Consider the following 24,233-nt stretch of genomic DNA (forward strand, 5'->3'; position numbering starts at 1 on the left):
CACAGTTTCAAAGCTCTTCAGATGATCTCGACTCCCAGGTTGAGGACCACTGATGTTTGCCCCAGCTGTGGGGAATCTCTCTTCAAACTGTGTGTGCCACAATCTCCTGGGACCCAGGCACTGGTGCCTCAAGCCTGTAATCCTAGCTACTCAGAAGGCAGAGATCAGGAGGATTATGGTTTGAAGCCAGCCCCAGCAAGTAGTTCTCAAGACCTGATCTTGAAAAACATCCATTACAAAAAAGGGCTGGTGGAGTGGCTCAAGTGGTAGAGTGGCTGCCGAGCAAGCCTGAGGCCCCGAGTTCAGACCCCAGTACTGCCAAAACAAAATAAAACAGAAAAAAAAACCCAAAAACAAACAAACAAGAAAAAGAATTTCCTGATCTTCTGAGAGTGACAGTGCAGAGTCTGATCTTGACTACTGGGGTAGAGCTGAGCTTCTGAGTTTCAGTGCCGTGTGGTACAGCGTTGGGCCTCCTGCCTTGGTGAACGCCTAGTCTTTGAGGTTCTTCCAATTCTAAGCCTTTATGGCTCTACTGAAACTTGTGAGAAATGTCATGTGTTTGTGATTTTACTGCACCCCAGCCTTCTGCTAAGAGCACAACGTACAGTATCTCTTGTCCCCTTGTCAGCCTCCACAAGAGGCACCATTCCTCCCTGTTTATAGATGAGGAAATTGCAGCTGACTGAGCTCAGTCAGAATCCTGACCTGAGCCCCTAAGCTGTGATTATGCTCTGTTGCTTTCCTGCATTCTAGATCTTGTTACTGAGAAAATCTATGGCATTGACTTTTCGAACACCATGGATTGGATTTGGAACTCTTCGTCCACTCAGGATGCTATAGAAAAGTACCATAAACAGGGTGTCTTATAAACAGCTGCTTTTTTTTTACAGTTCTGGAGGCTGGGAAGTCCAAGATCAAGTACCAGCAGGTGAGGGCCTACTTCCTAGATTGCTGTCTGATCTATAACCCCACATGGTGGAAGGGGCAAGGCACCTCTTTGGAACCTCTTTTATAATGGCACTAATTCCATTGATGAAGGCTTGCCTCCTGACCCAATCACCTCATAAAGATCCCACCTCCTAATACCATCGCTTTAGGATTGGAAATTCAATACCAGGGGCAAAAAGCAGAGTCAGGTAATCCCATCATGTGAGTGGAGTCAGGTCATTCGGGAGGGTTAGCACCACAGGCGGGGTACCAGGCAGCTCAGGGACTGAGGGTGAACATGTCAAGAAGGATGGTGGTCACAAGGCAAGATACCTCCAAAGGTGAGACCACTGCCAACTTCGGATAGGTCTCATATCAATAGACAGCGGTAATTCACTTGTAAAGTTTTTCTAGAAGGTGGAGTTCCCTCTTCAAATGCAGTTTTACACTGAAACTTACTGTAAGAAGCAGATAAAGCCAGAGTGTTTGAGCCCTTCCATTGGTAACCCCTGTTTTACTTTGGGGGAGTCCTGAGGGTTTCTGAGAGCACAGTTGGAAAATCCTGGCCTGTTTATTAAGTATGCTAAATCCAGGGCCCATTGGCCTTGCTGAGTTGGAAGAGCTGGGGATGGGCCCAGAGACCTGTGCTTTTTTGTCTCTGACAGAATGCTCTTTGCAAACATCATGGTACTTTATGACAGTGAATCTCAAATATGACAGTGGCTTTTTAAACTTTTTGTGCACCACAATCCATCTGGAGTAATTGCTACAGCATGTTGCTGGGTCCCAACCCCAGAGTTGCCATTTCCTATGTCCGAGGAGGGACATGAGAATTTGCATTTCTGGGAATATGCAGATACTGCTGATGTACCTAGTCCAGGGACCACACGTACAACCAGTGCCTCAAGGTGACATGACGTTGGACACACCTGGGGTGGGATTCTTTTCCTAGATTATTTTCTCTTGGGGTAGTCCTTCCTTTGGTGTTCAAATATGTGAGGAGAAGAATGGCTTTATCGGAGAGTTAGCAGTAACTAAGAAAATTAAGATTGCGACTCAGTCCCCTAATGCATGTGTTAGGTTTTTCTGGGGTCACCTGCCAAGCTAACCACCATTTACAATGTTGTTTGTGCAGGAAAATAGGTGTGTCCCTTCACTGCTTATCACACAGATACTGTCAGAATGGGTGACGAGGATCTGGTTATGGCTATCTTATTGCCCAGAGTGAGGTCAGGATGTGATAAATCATCACTGAACATTGGTTATCATAGGGCAAAATGAAGCAAATAGTAAAGGGAGAAAAGTGTCCTGTGTTAAATGGTCTTTCTAAGGACTCTTCTTCTTATAGTCCCACGCTCTTGCATAAAGCTGAGGTTGGTGGCAAGGCAGAGGTGGCTTCCCATGGCCCAGCAAACACAAGACCATGGTCACTGCTGTTGGGTAGGAAATCCCTCTGGACTCTTCCTCTCTGTTGTTGAATGTTTTGACAGGTGAATTGTTACATTAGAAAAAATTTGCTCTCTACAGTGGTTCAGCTCTGTGATGGAATAGGTATAATTTCAGTTTTCAGCAGTACATCTGGGTGACTGTACCAACTGCCCTCGAGCAAATGCTGAGGTTTCGGTAGTAAGGTCATTATATCTGGGTAGGTGATGGGGTAGGCATCTGGGCAGCGATGGGAAGCAAGTGTGTCGTTTCACGTTCGGTGGGGCAGGAGCAGGCAAAACCACTTTCTCCTTTTCTGTCTCTGAGGCTGGGGTCTGGAGCTGTCTGAGAATTAGAATAAGTACCTCCAGGTGAGTGTGAGCATGGCCACTGGTAGGCATTGTTGGGGAAGACTCTGGAAGGAAGGACATCTTCACAGTGCTCTTGTGGGGGATTTTCCAGCCTTCTTTATCCTGCCTACGGCAAAGGAAGTAGCAGATAATCAAAACTATAAAAATGTCTGGGGTGTGATGTCTTAAAAAAAAACATTCCTAGCACTGTTCCATGTGTGGGTCTGCTCCACTCCTCACTGGACTGCTGCTTTGAGGCATCACGGTAAATTTTTAGATAGGACAGTAAGAGGTAGTAATTTGGGTGGGCTTCCTGGGTTCCAGACTGTGCTAGTTGCTTAACATTAAGGTGGCTTCTGTTTTAATGGAGCTGCATCACAGATGCATTGAGAGAGAGAGAGAGAGAGAGAGAGAGAGAGAGAGAGAGGAGAGATTGTGTTTAAACAAAGAAACAGTGACCTAGTTATGTATAAAAGGACATTCTGAGAGCTGCTAGGTTGATCATACTAAGTAGATTTGCACGAGTAATTTTTTTTTTTTTAAACAGGGTCGTACTGTGTAGCTCAGGCTGGCCTTGAACTCGGGAACTTTCGGCCTCAGCCTCTCAAGTGCTGGGTCACCAGCATGTTTCAGGACACCTGGCTGCAGGAGTCATTGAAACGCAAGTGATTTAAATGTGAGGAAATGACCTACCTCCTGCTTTGCCCCTCCTCTAACACCAGATACCTTTCCACTCTCCTCAGTTTAAGGTCGTTGCAGTAGAGGCTGAAAAGGAGGTGCGAGGACTCCTGCAGGTCACGGAACCTGGAATGAGACAGTGATTCTCACTCCAAAACTCATGTCCCTCCGCCGCATGGGGCCACTCTGTCACATGCTCAGAGCCTTACAGCCAGTGGTGGAGGAATGTGAAACAGTGTCCCTGGGAGGAGGAGCTACAGGAATGGGTATACTGAGTCAGAGGAATAGAATTCACAGGCTGGGTGGGAGGGGAGTCAGTGAATGAAGCTGTGGATGCACAGATTTCATAAAGGAAAAGTCTTTTTTTGAAAAAGTTGTTCCAGGATGCTGCAGGCCGTTTGAGAGGTGAGCTCCTTAGTGGAGGTACTTGCATTTGGCAGAGGAATTTTAATTCTTGGAAGACGTTCTGCTCAGCTGGAGGGCCTCTGGTTTAAGCTATTGCCAGAGCGGGACCATATTTGCATCTGTCCTCATAGACTCGAGCTTTATTTTATGTCTTGGTGATACTGGGATTTGAACTCAGGGTCTTGTGCTTGCTAGGCAGTGGTCTACTGCTTGAACTACAACTCCAGCCCTTTTTGCTTTGGTTTGATATAGGGCCTTGCTTTATGCCCATGTGGGCTGGACCACGATCCTCCTCTTTATGCTTCCTGCCTAGCTGGGATGACAGGCATGCACCATTACGCCCAGCTTTTTATTGATTGAGATGGAGTCTCACAAACTTTTTGCCTGGGCTGGCCTTGAACGTTGATCCTTTGGATCTCTGCCTCCCAGGTAACTAGGATTATAGGCGTGAGCCACAGTGCCTGGCTGTCCTTGCACTTTATGATAAGCTATTGGATGGAATCATCTTGTGTGGGCATGATTTTTTTTAAATGGTTTTATCGAGATACAATTCACATACCATACAATTCACCCTTCTAAAGTATACAATTCATTTTTTTGTATATTATTTTTAAATTGTGGTTATATATATGTGTGTAAATTAAATAGCATTCAGCTGTGGCTGGTGTTATCAAAGATGCATATTTTTGTGTATCTTGACCTGAAAATCATTAGAAAGTTGGTTTTATAGTGAGTCACATTCAGTGCTTGACAGTGCTGAGATATCGAGCCTGTGCTGGGTCCCCTTCCTGCTTCATAGGATTCTTGAAGCTATTAATCACATTATGGCAAATTTTATTTTCAGGATTTGATCACAACCACAGTGTCAGTGTTCACGCTGGATGCTCAGCATGGTGGAATTAGCAAAGGCCTGGAATGCAGCATGAGAGCCTTCTTTGCAAGACTCAGTTATCTGTGACTTAACACAAACGCAATCATTTCTTTGCTCCTAGTTTTGCAGTTTGGACAGGACTTAGTGGAGACAGCTTGTTTCCGGTCCATGTGATATCAGCTAGGGTGACTTGACTGAATGGAGGGTTTACTTCCAAGGTAGCACATTCACAGGGGTGGCAAGAACTGTCTGGTTGTTAGTTGGGAGCTCAACTGGGGCTCCTGGAAGGGGGCCTCAGTCCTTTTCCATGTGGCTGTTGCCACATGGTTGGTTGGACTTATAATATGGAAGCTAGATTCCAAGAAGAAAGCAGTGTTGCTGCCTGAATGTAACGCCTGGGCTCCCAGGTCCATAAATGGCACTTCTGTCTCTCATTGGTGGGAACGTTCCCAAGCACAGCTATGATTCAAAAGTGAGGGAACATAAGCTCTGCCTCTTGATGGGAAGTGGAGCGGAAATGGATCGGGAGGGGTAGACCATTTGAGGTCATCTTGGGAGAATAGCTACCACAGAGAAGCACTCCAGTCTTCTCTTTTGTCTTCATTCTTACTCCGTGGAAGCCTGTTCCCAATCGGCATGAAGCAGCGAAGACAGGTGCGGGAAGGAGTCTAAGAGCACGAGGATGCTAGGAGCACGTGATCTTTTGGGGATTGTGGTTTGAGAGTAACTTACTGTGTAGTCAGTCTGTTAGGCAGTTGTGAGACTTGTGATTATTGATGTATTTTTCATGGCCTTATTAAAATCTTTACTTACAGAATTGTTGGGTAGTGTTTCCTTATTTTCTTTCCCTTAATCATGTTTTCCAGTATTGACTAGGGAAAATTTAACAGTTCTACTTTGTAAGAAAGCAGGGACAAATAGATTACTATTAATTACAACTATTGTGGCTTAATTTTGAACAATAAAAAGAATTAGATTAAATCTTTAAAAACCTTCTTGACCATTTATTTTCCTGGAAAATAAAAACAGAAGACTTTGGGGGTTATAACACCCGGTTATCATCATCATCCATTGTTTAACAAGATTGGAGTCATGTTTTAGAAGACAAAAGGCAATTTGTTTTAAAGTTGGCAATTTCCAACTTCTTAATAACTATTTAAACTTGTATTTGAATACTGATTACACATTACTTCTGCAATGATCAGAGATTATAGAAGGAGGTATCTCACAGATCAATTAAGAAATTTCAATGTGTATGGAAGGCTAGGCCCAGTATATGGATAAAAGGAGCATTTTATTTATTTATGTATTTTGTGCTGATTGGACCCGTGTTCTCACACATATTAAGCACCTGCTCTACCATTGAGTGACACTTCCAGCCCTTAAAGGAATATTTTAAGCTTGCAGTATTTATAGGATAATTTCTGTATTCATCAGGATGTCAGAAATGAGAGACCCCTGTAACATTTTTCAGTGTTTCATATATTGATTTGAAAAGACAGCTTTGCTTATTCCTTTCAGTGGTTTCCTAATGGGCCTATGAAGTTCACAGTCGTGTGCACTTCAGCTTAATTTCTGAAAATGTCGTATCAGTGTTCACTGCAAGAGAGCTGGCGGTCAGAGGGTTAATTGTTTGCAAGTGCATCCTGGTCAGAAGCCCCCTTCCATTCAGAGGAATGGCCTCAGGTTTCACGTGAGGCTCCAACTTTGCACCTCTTTGGGGCATAAGAGCCCTAATGCTTACAGTCCCTGTAGCAGGGGCTGTGTCTACTGCCTGTCCGATGTTAGTGCTCCACAGTGACACTGGGGCATCAATGACATTTGGAAGCATTTTAATTTTAGTAAGGAAAAGACTTGATGTGGTTTGACTTGCATTTCTTTGAGAGTCCTCCATTCTTCGTGACATAATACTCCTATTAAATTACCTTAAGGAATGTGGTTAATGGAACTCAAATGGGTGTTCACAAAGGTTCCGTTTCCCATATTTGGCTGTTATTTTATTCGATTTTGGAAACAGGTTTGGAACTATGTCTTGAGTATGAGAAGCACACGTATTTTATTTTTGCATAGTGATGCCCTGTCTTTTGCTCCTGCCACAATTTTACTGTGAATGATTACATGTGGGAAAGAAAGGGGAAAAAATGGTAGCTTATTATGTTTGATTCAAAGAGAAAGGCTGTTTTAAGTCAGTGTAAAATTCCAATGGTAGAAATAAAATTCTGTCTCAGATAGAAATGTGACCTGCTTTGCTTAAGCTTCCTTGAAGGCTATTTTAGGGCTCGTGGGGGGTGAATTTGGTACATGGGATAATAATAATTGACACCTGTTTGGCGCTGCCCTGAACCAGGGACTGCCCTAAGTGCTTTGTGTGTATTAATCTACATGTAAGCCTTCTTTTTTTTTTTTTGATCATTCCCACTTTACGGATAGGAAAACTGAGACAAAAAAAGGTCAGCTGGGCACCAGTGGCTCAGCCTGTAATCCTAGCTACTCAGGAGGCAGAGATCAGGAGGATGGCAGTTTGAAGCCAGTCCAGGCAAATAGTTCAAGAGCCCCTATCTCAAAAAAACCCATCACAAAAAAGGGCTGGTGGAGTGGCTCAGGGTGAAGGCCCTGAGTTCAAGCCCCAGTACTGCCAAAAAAAAAAAAAAAGTCATAGAAACATATGCCAGGCCATGTAGCTCGTTAGTTCCTGACCTGGAGCTTGGTTTTGGCCACCTGGCTTCTGTGGACTCTGACTTTTAATTACCATATGAGACACTCTGTAGTCAAAGTAAGTTATATTTTCATTTTTTCTCCCTTTATCTTAAACCAAGTTTCACATATTTGATTCTCAAGTTGGCAGTCATTTTAGACTTAAAAAGCTTATTTTTATTGCTCCAATTTTCCAAAAACCTTTTCTTGTTTAACAACTTTGGTTGATGAAAACAAAAGAAGCCATCTCTTCAAACAGATTAAATATTTGATAATAGTGCCAGATATATTAACCAATCATAGGATGTTAAGAGTAAGTTTCAAAGACAAAGCAATGTAAGTTCCAATATAGTGCAGCTATCATAAAGTCTGGCGTGTGGTCCTCTGTCTCACATATTGTTTATATTATAGAAATTATAGCCCTTAAAAGCTGAAGTTTGTTTAAACTAGCTTTTAAAGCAAGTTAACAATTCTTTTCAAAAAAGTATTGTTGATTTTTGCCATATCATAAAAGTAATAACAGGTCATTTTAGAAACTCTGGAAAATACAATATGAAAAATCTGTAAAATATAATATGTGATTATTAGTTTGTGTAATTTCACTAATCATAGGCACATAATTCATATTAGCATTTTCCTTCTTACCTTTATTCATATATTCATTCCTTCATCATTATTCATACTCTTCTAGGGGCCAGATATGGGCAAGGTACAAAGGCAAAAGCAGCCCCTGTCTCTCTCCCTGGAGATCTTGTACCTTAGGGAGAGAAGCAGACAGTGCCTATGTCACATAACATCAGGGAGGGAAAAGCACTCTGAAGAAAAATGAGGCAGGGGAAGAGAATGGAGGCACAGAGGCTTTTTTTTTGGAGAGGATGGTCTCAGAGGAGTCTGAGTGATGTGAACAAGGAAGCCTGGGAATATCTGCCGAAGGATGTCACAGGCACAGGAACAGTGGTGGAAGCCAGCTTGATGTGTCCAGGGAAGCAAGGAAACCAGTATAACAGAAGTGTGGTACTCAAGGCAGTGCCAGGATGACATGGGAGAAGTGGCACAGGCTTGCAGGCCATAGAAGCAAGGGTTTGCTTTTCACTGGAGAGTCTGGAGCAGGGGAGTGATGTCATCCTGCTTTGGTTCTAACAGGCTCCCTCAGGTTGCTCTGGAGACAAGGGACTGTAGGGGACAAGGTGACAGGGAGAAGGGTTTGAGGGGAGGTTGTGAGAAAAATAGTCAGATTCAAGATGTATTAAAGTAGAGCCAATGAGATTTGATGACGATTGGATGGGTGATGTGAGAAAAAGAGAAGAATCAGATATACTACCAGCTTGGTATTGTATGTGGAGCTGTTGCCCTCTTCTTGTGTTGAGGTCCTAGTCCCCAGTACCACGGAATGTGCCTCTGTTTGGAAGTAGGGTCAATGTGGGTGTAACTAGTTAGGATGGGGGTCACGCCAAGGTGCGTGTGTCGGGGCTAATCCAGTAGGACTACTGTCCTTGTGCAAAGGGTCTATTTAGATATAAGCACATGTAAGAGAAGATGTGGAGTCAGGAATAATGCTGTGACAGGTCAAGCAGGGCCTGTCTACCAGCAATAAGAGAGAGGAGTGGAACCCTCACAGCTTCACAGGTAACCAACTGCCGACACCTTGACCACAGACTTCCAGCCTCCAGACCTGTGAGACAATGCATTTCTTTTGTCTAAGCCACCCATCTTGTGGCTTTGTTATGGCAGCTCCAGCAAATGTAATACACTTGGTGACTGACTTGGTGAGCGGCAGTGTCACGTGAGGAGAGAGATGGATGCTAGGCAGGAGCAGGTCTTGGAGTTTGGGGTGGCAGGAGGGGACTCAGGATGTGCTGTTTGGGAAGCCAGTTAGATATCCAGGCAGAAGTGTAGAATAGGCAGCTGGACATGGAAATTTGGAGTTCAGATAAGAGGGCAAGGCTGGTCATCTGAACCTGGGCACAGCCTTGATGGAAGTCAAAGTCACAGAACTAAATGGGATCAACTCAGAGCAAGCACACCCTGGAAAACCTAGCATTTTGAGGTTGAGAGAGACAGAGAGCCAGACAAGAGGGGGTTAGTGTGACATCAGGGTAGCCAAGGGAAGAAAGTGGTAAGGACAGAGTGACAGATGCCCTGTGACCAGCACTGCTGAGGCCAAGAAGAGGGCACTGAGAACCCCCACTGGATTTGGCAGCCTGAGGATCACTGATGACTTTGACAAGATCAGATTACAAATTCTTGGAGGTACAAGGCAGACTGGAGTGAGTTCAAGAGAAAGTGGGAAGCTTTTTATTTTATTTTTTTAAGTTGGCATTGTATCATAAGCATTATGTCATTGAAAGTCTTTTCAAAACCTTACTTTTAATGACTGTGTTACATTACGTGATTTTTATCTATTCTCTGTTTTATGGGGAGGATGTTTCTAATTTTTACTGCTACATTGATTATAGCACTGCAGTGGGCATATTCAAATATAAAATTTCCTATGTTCAGAATGTTAATACATAATAGGATGTTTATTTTGGGGGCTTCATCCTAAAAGATGGCTAGTTGTTTTACAGAATTTCTTTACCAGTATACACTGCCATCCCCTCCCCCCCACAGTGAGCTTATCTTACCTCACAGTTTTCTTTCATGTGTTACTGAATTGACCAGAACATCCAGAATGGTATTAAATTACCATGGTGTTGGTAGGTGTTATGGGCTGAATTATGTTTCCCCCATATTCACATGTTGATGTCTGATTTAGTTCATTTTCTATTGCTATAACAAAATGCTCAAGGCTGGGTAATGTATAAAGAAGAAGGGCTAATTAGCTCATAGTTTAGGCCAAAAGTCCAAGATTGGGTGATCTCATTTGTGAGGACCTAAGAGTGACAGCAACTGTGAGAGGGGTCATGTGGCCAGATAGAAAGCCAGAGGATGGGGAGGAGCTCGTCTTGCTCTCCCATAACAACCTATTCTTGTGGGAACTAACTCATGTCCCAGGAGAGTTTGATCCCATCCAAGGGCAATGTCCCTAGTGACTTAATTTCTTTAAGGCTTCACTTCCTAAAGGTTCTATTGCCTCCCTGCATTGCCACACTGAGGACCAAGTTTCTAAGATATGAATCTTTGTGGGATACACTCAAACCATAGCTAAACCACAGCCAAATCTTAACTCCCAGAATCTCAGAATGTGACTGTATTTGGAATAGGTTCGTTAAGGAGGGAATTAAGGTAAAGTGAGCTCATTTGGGCAGGCCTTAATCTAATATGACCAGTGTCTTTACAAGAGACAAAGATGCAGAGGAAAGACCACGTGAAGGCAGATGGCGAAGGAGTGAGGCCAAGAGAGACCAACCCCGCCAATTCCTTGGCCTTGGATTTCCAGTCTCCAGAATTGTGAGAAATAAATTTCTGTAATTTCAGTCACCTGGTGGGTGGTACTTTGTTATGGCACATGTAGCAAACTAATACAGTGAGCATCAATGTTTTGTAGGAACATTATTTTCAGAGTAATGTCTCTGGTGGTTGTACTAAATCTACTGCACCAGTATACTAACATATATTTAAGAATATAATTTCTTGTCTGAGCTGATCTCTTATGAAAGTGTATATCCTGTGTACATGAAATGAGTATCAGTAGAGCCTACTTCTGTTTTATGGCAGGTTTTACCAATAACATGTGGCCTCACACTCTCCGGCCAGGTCTGTGTACTATTTCTCTCACTGTTCAGGTCTCATTGATAAGTTCATGGCCTCAGGCCTTCACTGACTCCCTGAGTCCCCTTGGGATCAGTCCCCATTGCTCACTCTTCTTCCCTTGCAGAAAGGCCTGCCAGAGTTGGTTATCTAGGCTGGGCTGTGAGTACCACAGTATCTTGTTGAGTGAATGACTAAGGTGCAGGTCAAACTTGTCAACTTGTCCAAGGGGAAGGGTGGTGGGGAGGACATTTAACTCAGATCTGGGCTTTCCAGAGCCCATGCAATCTCACTGCCGCCTGCTCATCAGAAGATGAGCTTGGGCAGGGAGGTGGACAGTCAGTAAGATTGCCTGCCCTCAGTTCGGTAGTTGTTCCTTAAGGCTGCAATCCATAATAATAATTCATGAATACTGGTCGACTGTCCAATTAGGGCCCCCTCATTTCTTCTTCCATACCTTTATTATTGCAGGAATAACTGTCTGGTGATTTTATTCTCTATGCTTTTGTGTCTTCCCTGCTGGACTCCTGATGTTCTTAAGAAAAAGAAATTTCTCTCCATCCTTTTACCCCCAGTTGCTGGAACAATGCTCGCATTTAAGAGGGGCTCAATGGAAATGTATGGATGGTATTAAAACAAGCTTAATAAGATTAGATAGGATTAATAAGATTAGCAGTAATTATTAATTTTACTCTGTAATTAAAAAGTTAATTATTTAGCAATATGTCATCTTCTTTCCAATAGACTATAAGGATATCATCCATAACAATATTTTATATGTACAAGATAGTTTTTATAGTGTTTAAAACCCAAGATTTGTCAAACCCCTTGTATTCTTATCCGCTCATATATTACTATGAAAGAACAAAGTATAATTATAGTATTATTAGTATTAAAAAGTTAAACTTAACGGTTTCATTGAGGAAAGGATGGTTTGTCAATCTGGCAGCCCTGAGAATCAGAACAGCTTCTAAGACTTCTGCCTGCTGTGTGGGCAGGTGATATTATTGGGTTTAGCTTGGCATTTTCCCATATTTGGCTCAGTGAGCTGCTTGTGATTGGAACTCAACTGCTGCCATGAGACTCAGCTATTTGTTATAAGGCTGTACCCCGGAATAGGCTTTTAGTTCATGTTTAGGTTCAGTGTTCCTTCTCCAGCCAGAATCCTTGGGACCAACATGTTTTGGATTTCAGAATTTTTAGATTTTGGAATATTTGCATATACATAATGAAATACTTTGGGATGGGTCCCAAGCCTAAACACAAATCATTTATGTTCCATGTGCACCTCGTGTACATAACCCAAAGGTAATTTTATGCAGTATTTTGGGTGCACCTGCAATTTGACTGGCAAATCCCTGAGGTCAAGTATAGACTTTTCCCCTGTGGCGTCATGTTGGCACTTGACAATGTTTAGATTTGAGAGCATTTTGGATTTTTGGGTTAGAGAACTCAACTTGTACTAAGTCAAGATACAGTTTGTTGAGTAAGTACTCAAGTGCAGAGACATCCTCACACCAAATCTAGTTTAATATTAGACATGTTGCTTAAAGAGCGAATGAATGAATTATGAAGTATTGTTTAGGATTATCCAATACCTTAACAGCTTGTATCATTTTATAATTCTAATTTTGAATAAATATATACTAACCATATGTTGCTTAACCTTTTAAGGTTCTTTTGAATTTTGTTGGTGATATAAATAACACCACCATGGACACCTGGACACATTTGCACATAGTTCTTTCCTTTTTTGATTATTAGGATACATTTCTAAAAATTAGGCCACCGAGGTACTTGAAACGTTCATTAAACTGTTTTCTGAAAGGCTCTACCATGTTATTCCCAACTTTGCAGCATTTTGTACTAATATTTTTACATGTTTTCCTAAAAATTAAGTAGCCATAATATGTCCCATTGTTTTAGTTTACATTTCTTTTGTTGGCTTCATTAACTTGATATTATCTTACAAGTTTATTTACTAATTGCATTTTTAAAATCTTAAATTGTCTTTTTTTCTTTTTCTTTTCTTTTTGATTTTGGTCTGACTTTGTTAAAGTCAACTTTTATTCAGTTTTTTCCTAATAGCATCTAGTAGCATTTTCTGAAAAATTTTTTTCTGATATCTTTCCCCTTCTTACTTTTGCTATTTTAATTAAGCATTAAATGTTTATATAGTCTAAACTATAGATCTCTAACTCTTGTTTTTTAAATTGAGCATCTGTTACTTAAAGACTTCATCCAACAGCAGTGATCAAATCAGAAACAGAATCCAGAAAAGTCTGCTGATTGTTTCTCATTACGTGACAAGATTTATTCGTGCTCCATTCTGTGAGTGATGTTGCAGTCACTGGTGGCATCAGGAGAAGTGTTTGGCCCCAGCTGACCACCTATTTTAAATTAAATCACATGGTAACAGCTTGTCCTGCTGAGCTCAGGCATAGAGAACCTCACCCTTCCAGAACACAGCTCTGAGGGCTTTAGGCAGATGGGGCTTTGTACTTGACATTCAGACATTAAGCTCCCGAATAAAGCCATGTGATCGTGTGTACAACCCTTGTGACTTCTTTCCATAAAATATGGGCTGTGTGCAGTATCTGCTTGGTGAAGTTGTTTCTTGGGAGTAGATCTGAAAAGCAAATGGTGTAGGAAAAAGAGGCAAGAAAGTCTGTGCTCCTTGACAGTGTGGTGTAGTGGGAGGAGAGACTTGACAATGAAAGAAACACACAGGAGACAGAGAGACAGACAGACACATCCCAAGTATTTCAAATGGATTTTCATAATAATCGAAAACCCATACAGGTTCTTCAGTGTATTGGTGCTTCATGGTGCATGGTTAACATTCTAGAAAATTCAGTCATGTGAATTCTCCATTATTCCAGAAAGCTGGATAGAAACAGCATTGGGATGTTAAGCTAATATTTTTTTTTCTCTTCAGGGATTTTGGAGGAAGCTGATCTAGAGCCATTTACAGCAAAAGTACAGCATTTGTTTGGGTTTGGTACAAGAAGCAGACAGTTAGAGTAGACCTCAGTGTGTGACCTCACTCTGTGTTTCCTGTGATCTGATAACACCTCTTGTTATTGAATCACTTCAAAGGGCAGCTGGGCAATGTGGTGAAGATCCACACAGCCGAGCGATTTCTCACCTGCTGTCTCTGATCACAGAAGACGGAGAGCGACTCACATTTCTCTGCGGGCCACATGCGCCAGACATGCTGCAACTTGCTTGGAGGGAAAGGCAAGGGGCAGAGAGTCACGCTGTTTGCACGGCGTGAGCTTCAGCTCGTTTTAAATATAACTAAGGGTTACGTTTTTAGAATGAAGAGCAGTGGAGGCTGAGCTTCGGGGCATGGGTCGCTTCCTAAAAATACAGCCACTGAACTCTGCGAGAACTCTAGATCAACTTGTCAAACTGGAGTGATTCAAATGGGGAAGAAACCTGAAAGTATTTGCCATTCGGGCCCCAAATGGAGAATCGACTCAATTTTGACAGTTTCAGGTGATGAAAGGGTATTTTCATAAGATCCGCCTGGTAGGTGAGGATGGTGAGGGTTTTATTGCTGAACCTGCTCACCCGGATCTGCAAGTCAGTGATTATCTGCAAGCCCCGTGTGGGCATTATTATCCTGACCGCAGTCTCTGCCACTTGTGCCCAACCCTATTGCCTCACTCCTCCTTTACGCTGTGGCCAGAAGACAGATTTTTAACTGTTCTGTGCTCTCAAATGCCTTCTGTTGGATTGTTTAAAAAATATTTTGATTTTGAGAAATTTTGAAATGTATAAAAGGTGTAACAGCAAACATCTATGTGTCTGCCATTCACAGCTAATCCATGTGTACTTGTCTTCCTTGTTGCCCATTTTTTTAAGAAAAAGGTATTTCCATAAAATTCCATAAAATGAAATACCTTTTCATTTTATTATAATGACAATACTAGTATTATTCCTCCTCCTTGCTGGAAGTGATTACTGTCATAAACAGTGTGATTCCAGTACATTTTATATTCTTTTTGATTTCATGTGTATCCATAAACATACATGGTGTTGTAAAATTTACACATTAGAACACTAGATATTGTTGGATTGCTGACACAGAGGAGAGTATAACATATTACCTACCACCAGCAGCTGAGTGTTTCCATTCTTCTGTGTCTTTGCTAACAGTTGATGGCAACAGACTTTCTGCCAGTCTCCTGAATGTGGAATCTCATGTCAGTGTTGTTTGATTCGCAGCTATCTGATAATTGAACTTTGATATCTTTCCTTATTTATTTGACACACACATTTCATCATCTATGAATAGTTGCTTCATCTTTTATGTCCTATGTCCATTTTTTCTTTATTATTTTTCTATTGATTTGTAAGAATTCTTGATATATCTAGTTATGGAATTTTTCCTTAACCCAAATCATGAAGATATTCTCTTATATTTTCTTTAAAAACAACCCTGGAATATATATTCTTTTGTGAGGCACAAAAAGAAGAGGCATAAAGTAGGGGATCTAATTTTATTTATTTTTGGTGGCACTGGGGTTTGAACTCAGGGCCTCACACTTGCTAGGCAGGTGCTCTAACACTTGAGCCACCCCACCAGCCCTTTATTTTGATTGTTTTAATGAGTTCTCTTGTTATTCTTTTAGATGAATGGTGGTTTCTTTTCCTATGCTATTAATTAAGTAGTCCATTATTTTCCTACAGATTTGTGGGATCTCCTCCATCATTTCCCAAGACTCCATTTGTATTTGAGCCTGTTTTTAAGTTTCCTGTTAAATTTCACAGATCTGTTTTTCTGTCTCTGAATGTGTACTACATTGTCCTAATTATTTTAATTTTGTAATAAATGTTAATATTTGGTAAGGCTGATATCCCCACAGTCTTCTTTTATAGCATTGTTTTGACCGTTCTTGGCCCTTTTATGTATCGTGATGAATTTTAGGATTGCCTCATCAATTTCTCTGAAAAAATTATATTAAGACTTCAATGGTATTGGGTTTATAGAACGATTTGGAGAGAATTGCACCAATCAGAATTAAATCTCACAGTACATGGATATGGTACATCTTTATATTTATTTGGAATTTTGGGTCCTTAAGTGCTTTGTAATATCCTTCAAGTGTCTTGCATAGTTTTGCTAGATTTTCATTATGTAACGTATCTATTTTATATTAGAGAATAGGTCCTTTCATTATGTAACGTATCTATTTTATATTAGAGAATAGATCCGTAAGTATAATAGTGATACCACTGAATGGTATCATTTTCCCATAACACTCACATTTGCACACTGCTTGACAGGAATAATGTCAGTTTTTCTAGACTGATTTAGTATGTGGGAAACTTGCTAACCTTTCTTGTCAGTTGTGATAGTTGTAGAACCTTTTGCGATATCTATGTAGAAAGTTAAGAACACTGCAAGTACTGGTTCATTTGTTTTTTTTCCTTCTAGTACTTAGGCCTTTTATTTTTCTTGTTTTGTCACGTTGCCTGGGACCTATGATTCAACACTATTGTGTGCATTTAGACTTGTTTCCAACTTTGATAAGAATGTCTCTACATTTTCCTCACATTTGCTGTAGGTTCTGGTATGCTGTTTGCTGTGGAATTTGCTGTCGACACTGTTTACCAGAATAAGGAAATCCCTTTGTATTCACAGTTGGCTAACAGTTTTGTTATCACGATTGAGTGATGAATTTCATTGGAAGCTTTTCTGCATTCCTTTAGTTAAATTTTCATCCAATTTTTTTGTCATGGGGAATTACATTGATATATCTGCCAATATTAGAGCCATTGTTGTACTTTTGAATTAATTTCTACTTGCTTTTCTGTTTCCAAAATATTGACATGTAGACTTACTAATATTTTATTTGGATATTTTACATCTATATTCATAATTGTGATTTATTTATTTTCTTTCGGAATACTATTCTTGTCTGATTGAGGTTATACTATATGTTTTGACTCTTGCAGCTCAGAACTGAAATCTGTGCCCTGAACACGCTCTGGTTGTTGTCTGACCTCACCTGGTGCCCCTTAGTGTCAGGCAAAGACTCATGAAGACTCCTCTGCCGGTCTCTGGACTGTCTGTGTGTGCAGCGTCTTCTCTCCAGTTCTAGGCTCTGTGCATTCCAGCTGCTCAGCCTTCTGAGGTGGGCTCTGTATCCTCAGCTCTGCCATGCCATGATGCTGTCATGCCTGCTTGCTTCTCCCCATGACATGGCCCCAGAGTGCTCTCTGCAGAAGTTTGCTGATCACAGGGTGTATCTCACTGATTCCCTTCTTTTTGGAATCACAGTCCTGTGCTGCTGCTTGTCAAGTGTCACAAAGCAGTTGTATGACATATTACACCAGCCTCCTAGTTGTTTCTGACCAGAGGCTTGTTTGGTAACCGTTATTCCACCATAACCAGCAGCAGAAATGATCCTTTTAGCTTAGAAACTTTTTTTAGGTGACAGGTCTTGCTATTTAGCCGAGGCTGGTCTCTAACTCATGACCCTTCTACCTCAGCCTCCCTAGAGCTGGGGTTATAAGTGTTCATTCCCAGGCCTGGCTATAAAGATGTCTTCTCTTTGTCATTGTTTTGTGTTTGAAGTTGGGGAGGGCCTATGCTTTCTTGAGTGTTGAGCAGAAATCCATTTAAAGGCCTATCTACTTTATCAATTGTTAGTCTCCCCCCCTCCATTTCTAGCTCGTTTCCATAAACTCAGTAGCTCTTTGAAACTCTTTCTGTTTTTCTTTCTTTTATCTTGTTTTTTGGTGGTACTGGGTTTTGAGCTCAGTGCTTCACACTTGCGAGGCAGGCGACCTACCTCTTGAGCCATAACTCCAACCTCTCTTTTTTCTATGATGCCGAAAATTCTTAGGCTTGCTCTCTTAGTACTATTTTTATTGGAAGGTTAGTAATTTGTCACAGTTCCTACCATCCCAAACTGATCTTTTGCCAGTTTGTCTCACACTTCAGATTTCTTTTAGGACACATTGGATAGGGACTTTTAAAAAATTTTGGGCAGTACTTGGGTTCAAACTCAGGGCCTCATGCTTGCTAGGCAGGCGCTCTGCCACTTGAGCCACTCCACCATCCAGGTACGAACTTCTGAAACGGTTTCTGAAACTATTTCTGTAAAGAATAAGTCTCACATACTGTTAAATGTCACTACAGACCTTTTCTTTTTTTGTATTTGCAGAGCATCTTTGAATATTAATGTTGATGGAAAAACATCTGCTTTGAAGGATTAGAAGCTTTTCCATTGAGTGCCAGGCAAGTCGAGCCTGGAGGTGTAGCTCTTATGTAATGGAGTAAGAACTCACTGACTCTTTCCTATAGAGCAGTGCTTAGATCCCACCATTATTTGGAAAGTAGCGACTCTACATTTACGTCAGCCAGTCAACCAAGATAAAGTTCAGACTCCTGTCTCAGGGTACAGAACATTCTGCATAAGCCACATAACTGATGTCCCTGTTGATAATCTGGTTGGGAAATAGAGATAACTTCATCAAAGAATGGCTACTAAAATGTGAAACACATGTGCAAGGAGAAGTGAATGATGAAAATGGGTCCAGAGATAAGAGAGGGTGAGGACCCTGGTATGAGCAGACATAGAGAGGGATGGACAAAAGGACCAAAGTTTTCTGATGTACTGGTGGAATGGAGGGGCCTGTGTTCCTGGACTGGGCACCTTGTGTGCAGAGAAAAGTAGTGAGACCCCCGGACAACTGGGGAGCTTCTGCATGGATGAGCCAGAAGGAGAGATGGAGGAAAAGGGGGTATGAGGCCAGATGTATAGGACCTTGAATTTATTCCATGGGCAGCAAAAATGTGTTGACAGTTTTTGAATGGAGGAGAAAAATGATTGAAAGAGCAACATTTTAGGAAGACTGTCCGCAGAGTTGAGTTAGGATTTTGTTCTCAAACCTACTACTTTTCAGACTTGGCTGTCCCTTTTGCTCGGCTGGGAGTTCAAAAGGTATTGATGCCTGGGGCCCTCCTCCAGAGAGTCTGACTTAACCAGCCTGGAGTTAGGCCTGAGCCTGAGCGTTTTAAAAGCTCCCAGGTGATGGTAATGTGAAGCATAGCCTGAGAAATGCCGCCCATGGCTTGATAAGTTTCTGATGCAGCTGAGCCCAGCTGGCCAGGCATCTGCTCGTTCAGCTGGTGGAAGGCAAACCCCATTAAAAAGCGCTTCTGCAGCATTACTTATGATATCCTACATAGCTCAACACCTCACATATAATCACAGTTTTCTAATAAATACCTGCCAGTTTTTATGTTGGCCATGAAGTAGATGGTAACAGATGTCTAGACTTTTGGAAAGGACTCATAGAGATCCTGAGAATTTGGTCACTAGGAAAATGTTCCTCTTTTTGCATTAAAAATTAAAAGGTAACCTAAAGCAAACACATTTATCATAGCCAGTAATCAATAAAATGAAAACAATTAATTAGTGTGAAAACACTAAACTAGCAATTATAAAAAATAAATCCTCAAGAAGTTGCTGTTGGGTGACTATCACCTTCCAAATGCTGGTGTCAGTGGTTCTCAAACTTGAGGGTGTAATCAGAGATTGCTGGGCTCTGGGTTCAGATTTAGCACAGCCCAAAACTGTGCATTTCCAAAGTGACCCTGGGTGATATTACTGTGGCTGGTGCAGGCCACTACTCTTTGAGAACCACTGGTCTCCCTGCTTTGTGAATAGCACTAATGCATGGTGTCCAAGTGTGGCTGGAAAAATGGTGCTATAAAATGTGATGGAGGACACCAGTTCTACTTACTTATGGCCATTAGGGCATCTTTCCCCTCTGCTCCAGTTCAGGCCAGCCCCTACTTGTCTGCATGTTTGGGATCCTTCCTGAGCCTTGGTAGGGTAGGGTGGTAGAGAAAATTCTCATTCTTAATCTCCTTTTAAAATTTGCTACAGAAAGGTGGCATTGGATATATTTATTCTATGATGTAACACATTCCTTTTCTTACAGCAGAAAATATTGGTGAATTTTTACTAGTTTTTTCTTTTATTGCCCTCCTTCCAACCCCCTACCACATGCAAAATTAGAAGACCTAAACCACCCCCCACCTTTACATTTCTAAGCCATTGATGTCCTTCTAAAGGCAGAGTCTTGTGGCACAGTGGTGTTTTGGATGATTTCAGTCCTTGGACAGTCCCTGGGTGCCAGCTTTGACAGGCTGTGCCTTGCAGCCTTCCTGATAGATTGGTAGATATTTGCAGTACCCTTGGGAGGGAGGAGAAGTGGAAACCAGCCTCAGATGTTAAACTCAAACGTTTTCCTAATTGAAAGCATGAACAGAATGGACATGAACGTGCCTGGGGGTGATCTCTGGCAAAGTCACAGTCTGCTACTTTGGGTCACTCAGGTGGAGCCCATTCCCAGTCCTGTGACATTCTGTAAGTCATAGTGTCTGAGTAAGGACCGGAGCTCAGCATCGCCCTGCAACAAAGCTTGCTTAGTCAGTTAGAAAATACTGACTCGTAAGCATCCTGAACTCTAGATGTGCATTGCTTTTGAATTTGAATTCTAGAAGCCTAATGGGGATTATTTTGTAACTTGCACTCCACATGCACAGGTGCAGGGGTCAAGGTTAACTGCCTTACCCCAGGGTTACTTAGGAAGCTGGCTACATTTTTTTGTAGGGGAATCCTTCACAACTTTTGAAAATTTGTTGAAAAGTTGAGAAGTTTTTGACACTCAAGGGTCCTTTGTAATTATTTGCTATAGCTAATAGTAATCATATTGTAGTAAGTTGGAAAAAGCGTCTTCACTCTTAGAGAGATCAGTAGGTTTCAGGTCTTGGTGATTTGGCTCTGAGTAGCTAAGTCTCCTCTAGTTCACATCCCTTATCTATTCTGTAACTGTTTGGTGGAGTGTGTCTGGCATTGAATTTGATGGGAAATTTGGTGGACTGATAGCCAAGGGCTTTATAACAAATGTATTTGAGCAAATAAAGAAGGGATGGAAGGAGTCATGCCCATAGGCCGTGACATTTCCTAATAAAACCTAAGTCAACAACCTCTAAACTCCCAAGAGACCCTGCCTGTGATGAAATCCACTAACCTCACCCATGACCCACAGCCCTGCTAACTTCTTAACTCTGCTGGCCACAAGTCTGATGATTCAAAGTTTAGATATCCTGGCAAACAGGAGATGAAGAGCTTGTTTCTCTTTGATTGTGTTTTGTTATAAAATTAGGGATGTTGTGCAGTGCACTGAATTTTAATAAAAACTAGCAGGCATATATTGGGTGACTCTCTACCTTTCTGACCTTGATTTTCTCATATCTGAAAAAAGGGGGTTGGAATAAAACTTAAAACCATCTCTCCAAACTCTGATAGCTTCTGTAAACCTGCAGGAGAGTACTTTTTGGGTTTGGGGATCATTTTATTTGTCAAGTCTTGGAAAGAACATTTAAAAGTAAAAATTTAAAATTAAATTTAAACTCAAGCCACAGAATTCAACTTAAAAGTAGTAAGAGAATTTTCTCAAGATTTTCCCTGTGTTTTCTGATGCATTTTGGGAAGGCAGTTACAGTAAAGTGGTTAAACATAATGGCTTTGGAGCCAGCTCACTTGAGTTGGAATCTCGGCTCTTTATTTACTAATGATTGTGTGACCTTTGGCAAACTACTTAACCTTTGCTTCATCTGTAAAACAGGCCACATAAAACATCTACAAAGCACAGTTTCTGGAGGATTAAATTTGTTGTTCTGTTACAGGGCAGTGTCTGTCACATAGGCGACAGTAGGTATTAGCTATCATCACCATCATCATGAGTGCTTAAGTGTTGTTTTATTTTATTGGCGAACACCCGGATATTAATGTTAACCCTTTGGAAGAATTAGTGAGATCTACTTTGCTTTTCTTCAAAATTGTGCCTTCTATTGTCTTTCTGCAGCAAGCTGTGTGCCGCCATGCCAGAATGGAGGGATATGTCTCCGGCCTCAGCTGTGTGTGTGTAAACCAGGGACCAAGGGAACAGCCTGCGAGATAGCAGCTGCCCAGGACACCTCTTCACCAATCTTTGGAGGGCAGAATCCTGGGGCTGCCTCCTCTTGGGTCCCTCCTGAGCAAGCAGCAAAGCTTACTTCATCCAAGAAGGCAGACACTCTACCAAGAGTCAGTCCTGTGGCCCAGATGACCTTGACTCTCAAGCCGAAGCCCTCAGTAGGACTCTCCCAGCAGATACATTCTCAGTGAGTTTTTTGAACTTGCCTCTAGCTAAGGGGCACCTTAACCATTCTTGGATGTATTGCTTTAAACTACTCTCCTTTTATGATACAATTTGCAGAGATCACTTGGATAATTATGTCTTTCTTTCCTTTCCTCAAGGGTTTACATATCAGACTTACATATCAAGTCTCTTAAAAATGTTTTATATCTGTGTTTAGACTCTGCAGGGCAAATTTACTGTAAGAATAAACCATAGCAATAACCAGGATTACAGAAAATCAAGGGTGTGAGGGAAGAATAAAGATGATTATTTGGTGGATTTGTGAATTTAAAAATTCTGGGTTTTTTTTTTTGGAGGGTTGCTCTAGAGTTTTGAAATAGTAATAACAATAAGTATAATTTTTAAAGATAATGGAAAAGATAGGAACCTAGCTTTGTGCAGAGAAGGTATCAAAGAGGCTGTCTTTTCCTTTTTTTTCTGTGGCACCTTTGTGAAGAATCCTATAGCTGTAGCTGCATGGTTTATTTCTGAAACCTCTATTCTATTTCATTGGCCTAGTGACTGTTTTTGTGGCAGTACCACATTGTTTTTTAACTATTATGGCTCTGTAGTATAATTTGAAATCAAGTGTTGTGATACTTCTAGCATTGTTCTTTTTCCTCAGGATTGCTTTGGCTGTTCTGGGTATTTAGTGCTTCCATACAAATTTTAGTTTTTTAAAAATTTCTATTAAGAATGTCACTGGAATTTTCATGAGAATTGCATTGAATCTGTAGATTGTATTTGATAATATAGTCATTTTCATAATATTAATTTTGCCAATCTATGAACATGGAACATTTTTCCATCTTCTAGTGTGTTCTTCAAGTGTTTTACAGTTTTCATAGTAGAAATCTTTCATCTCCTTGATTAATACGTTTATTCCCTTTTTTAGGCTATTATGAATGGGATTGTTTTCCTGAGTCTTTCTCACCATATTCATTATTAGAATATAGATAAGCTACTGATTTTTGAATGTTTGACTTTGTTTCCTGCTACTTTGCTGAAAGTGTTGATCAGATCTAAGAATTTTCTGGTAGAATCTTTGGGGCCTTTTAGGATCATATCACTTGCATACAGGAATAATTCAATGTCTTCCTTTCCTAACCATATTCCTTTTATTTCTTTCTCTTGCCTTATTGCTTTGGCTAAGAATTCAAGCAGTATATTGAACAAGAGTAGAGAAAGTGGACATTCTTGTCTCATTCCTGATTTTAGAGGAAATGCTTTCAGTTTTTCCACATTCAGTATAAGGTTGGCTATCAGTTTGTTGTATATAGCATTTTTTTTTTTTTGGTGGTACTGGGGTTTGAACTCAGGGCTTCATGGTTGCTATGCAGGTGCTCTACCACTTAATCCATGCCTCCAGCCCTGTATCTAGCATATATTTTGTTGAGCCTTCTATTACTACTATCCGTCTATTACTACTTTCCTCAAGTTTTCGTCAGAGGCTTTTTTGCATGTATTGAAAGGATCATGTAAGTTTTGTTGATTCTGTTACTGTGCTTGTTATGTTAGTTTATTAGCATATGTTGAGCTATTCTTGTATCCCTGGAATGAAGCCCACAGGATCCTGGTGTTTAACCTTTTTAAAAATGCTGTTGAATTCAGTTCACAAGTTTTTTTTTTTTTTGCAGTACTTGGGTTTGAATTCAGAGTTTCATGCTTGCTGGGCAGGTGCTCTACTGCTTGAACCATGCCTCAGCCCTTTTTGTTCTGGCTGTTTTGGAGATAGGGTCTTGCATTTTGGAGATAGTGTCTTGCATTTTGCCCAAGCCAACATGAACTGTTATCCTCCTATTTTACATTTTCCTCTGTAGCTGGGATGATAGATGTATACCACCATGCCTAGCTTCTTTTTTCTCTTTGTGATGGGGTCTTAAAGACTTTGTCCTGGCTGGCCTTGGACCATGATCCTCTTTGTCAGATATGACTATAGCTATTCCTGTTTACCTTTGGGTTCTGTTTGCTTGAAA

The 24,233-nt window shown here is 41.1% G+C and overlaps 1 protein-coding gene across 8 annotated transcripts in view; it reads left to right on the plus strand.

Annotated features, from left to right (window-relative positions):
• Positions 1-24,233, plus strand: part of Ltbp1 (latent transforming growth factor beta binding protein 1) — a 434,527-nt gene that overhangs the window by 34,173 nt on the left and 376,121 nt on the right. For all 8 annotated transcript variants that reach the window (XM_074049480.1, XM_074049477.1, XM_074049476.1 and 5 more), the window contains exon 3: positions 21,943-22,240. In XM_074049480.1, the coding sequence (XP_073905581.1) occupies positions 21,943-22,240 (298 nt within the window). The remainder of the gene's footprint in view (positions 1-21,942; positions 22,241-24,233) is intronic.

Source organism: Castor canadensis, chromosome 12, assembly GCF_047511655.1.
Source record: "Castor canadensis chromosome 12, mCasCan1.hap1v2, whole genome shotgun sequence".
Classification (NCBI taxonomy): Eukaryota; Metazoa; Chordata; class Mammalia; order Rodentia; family Castoridae; genus Castor; species Castor canadensis.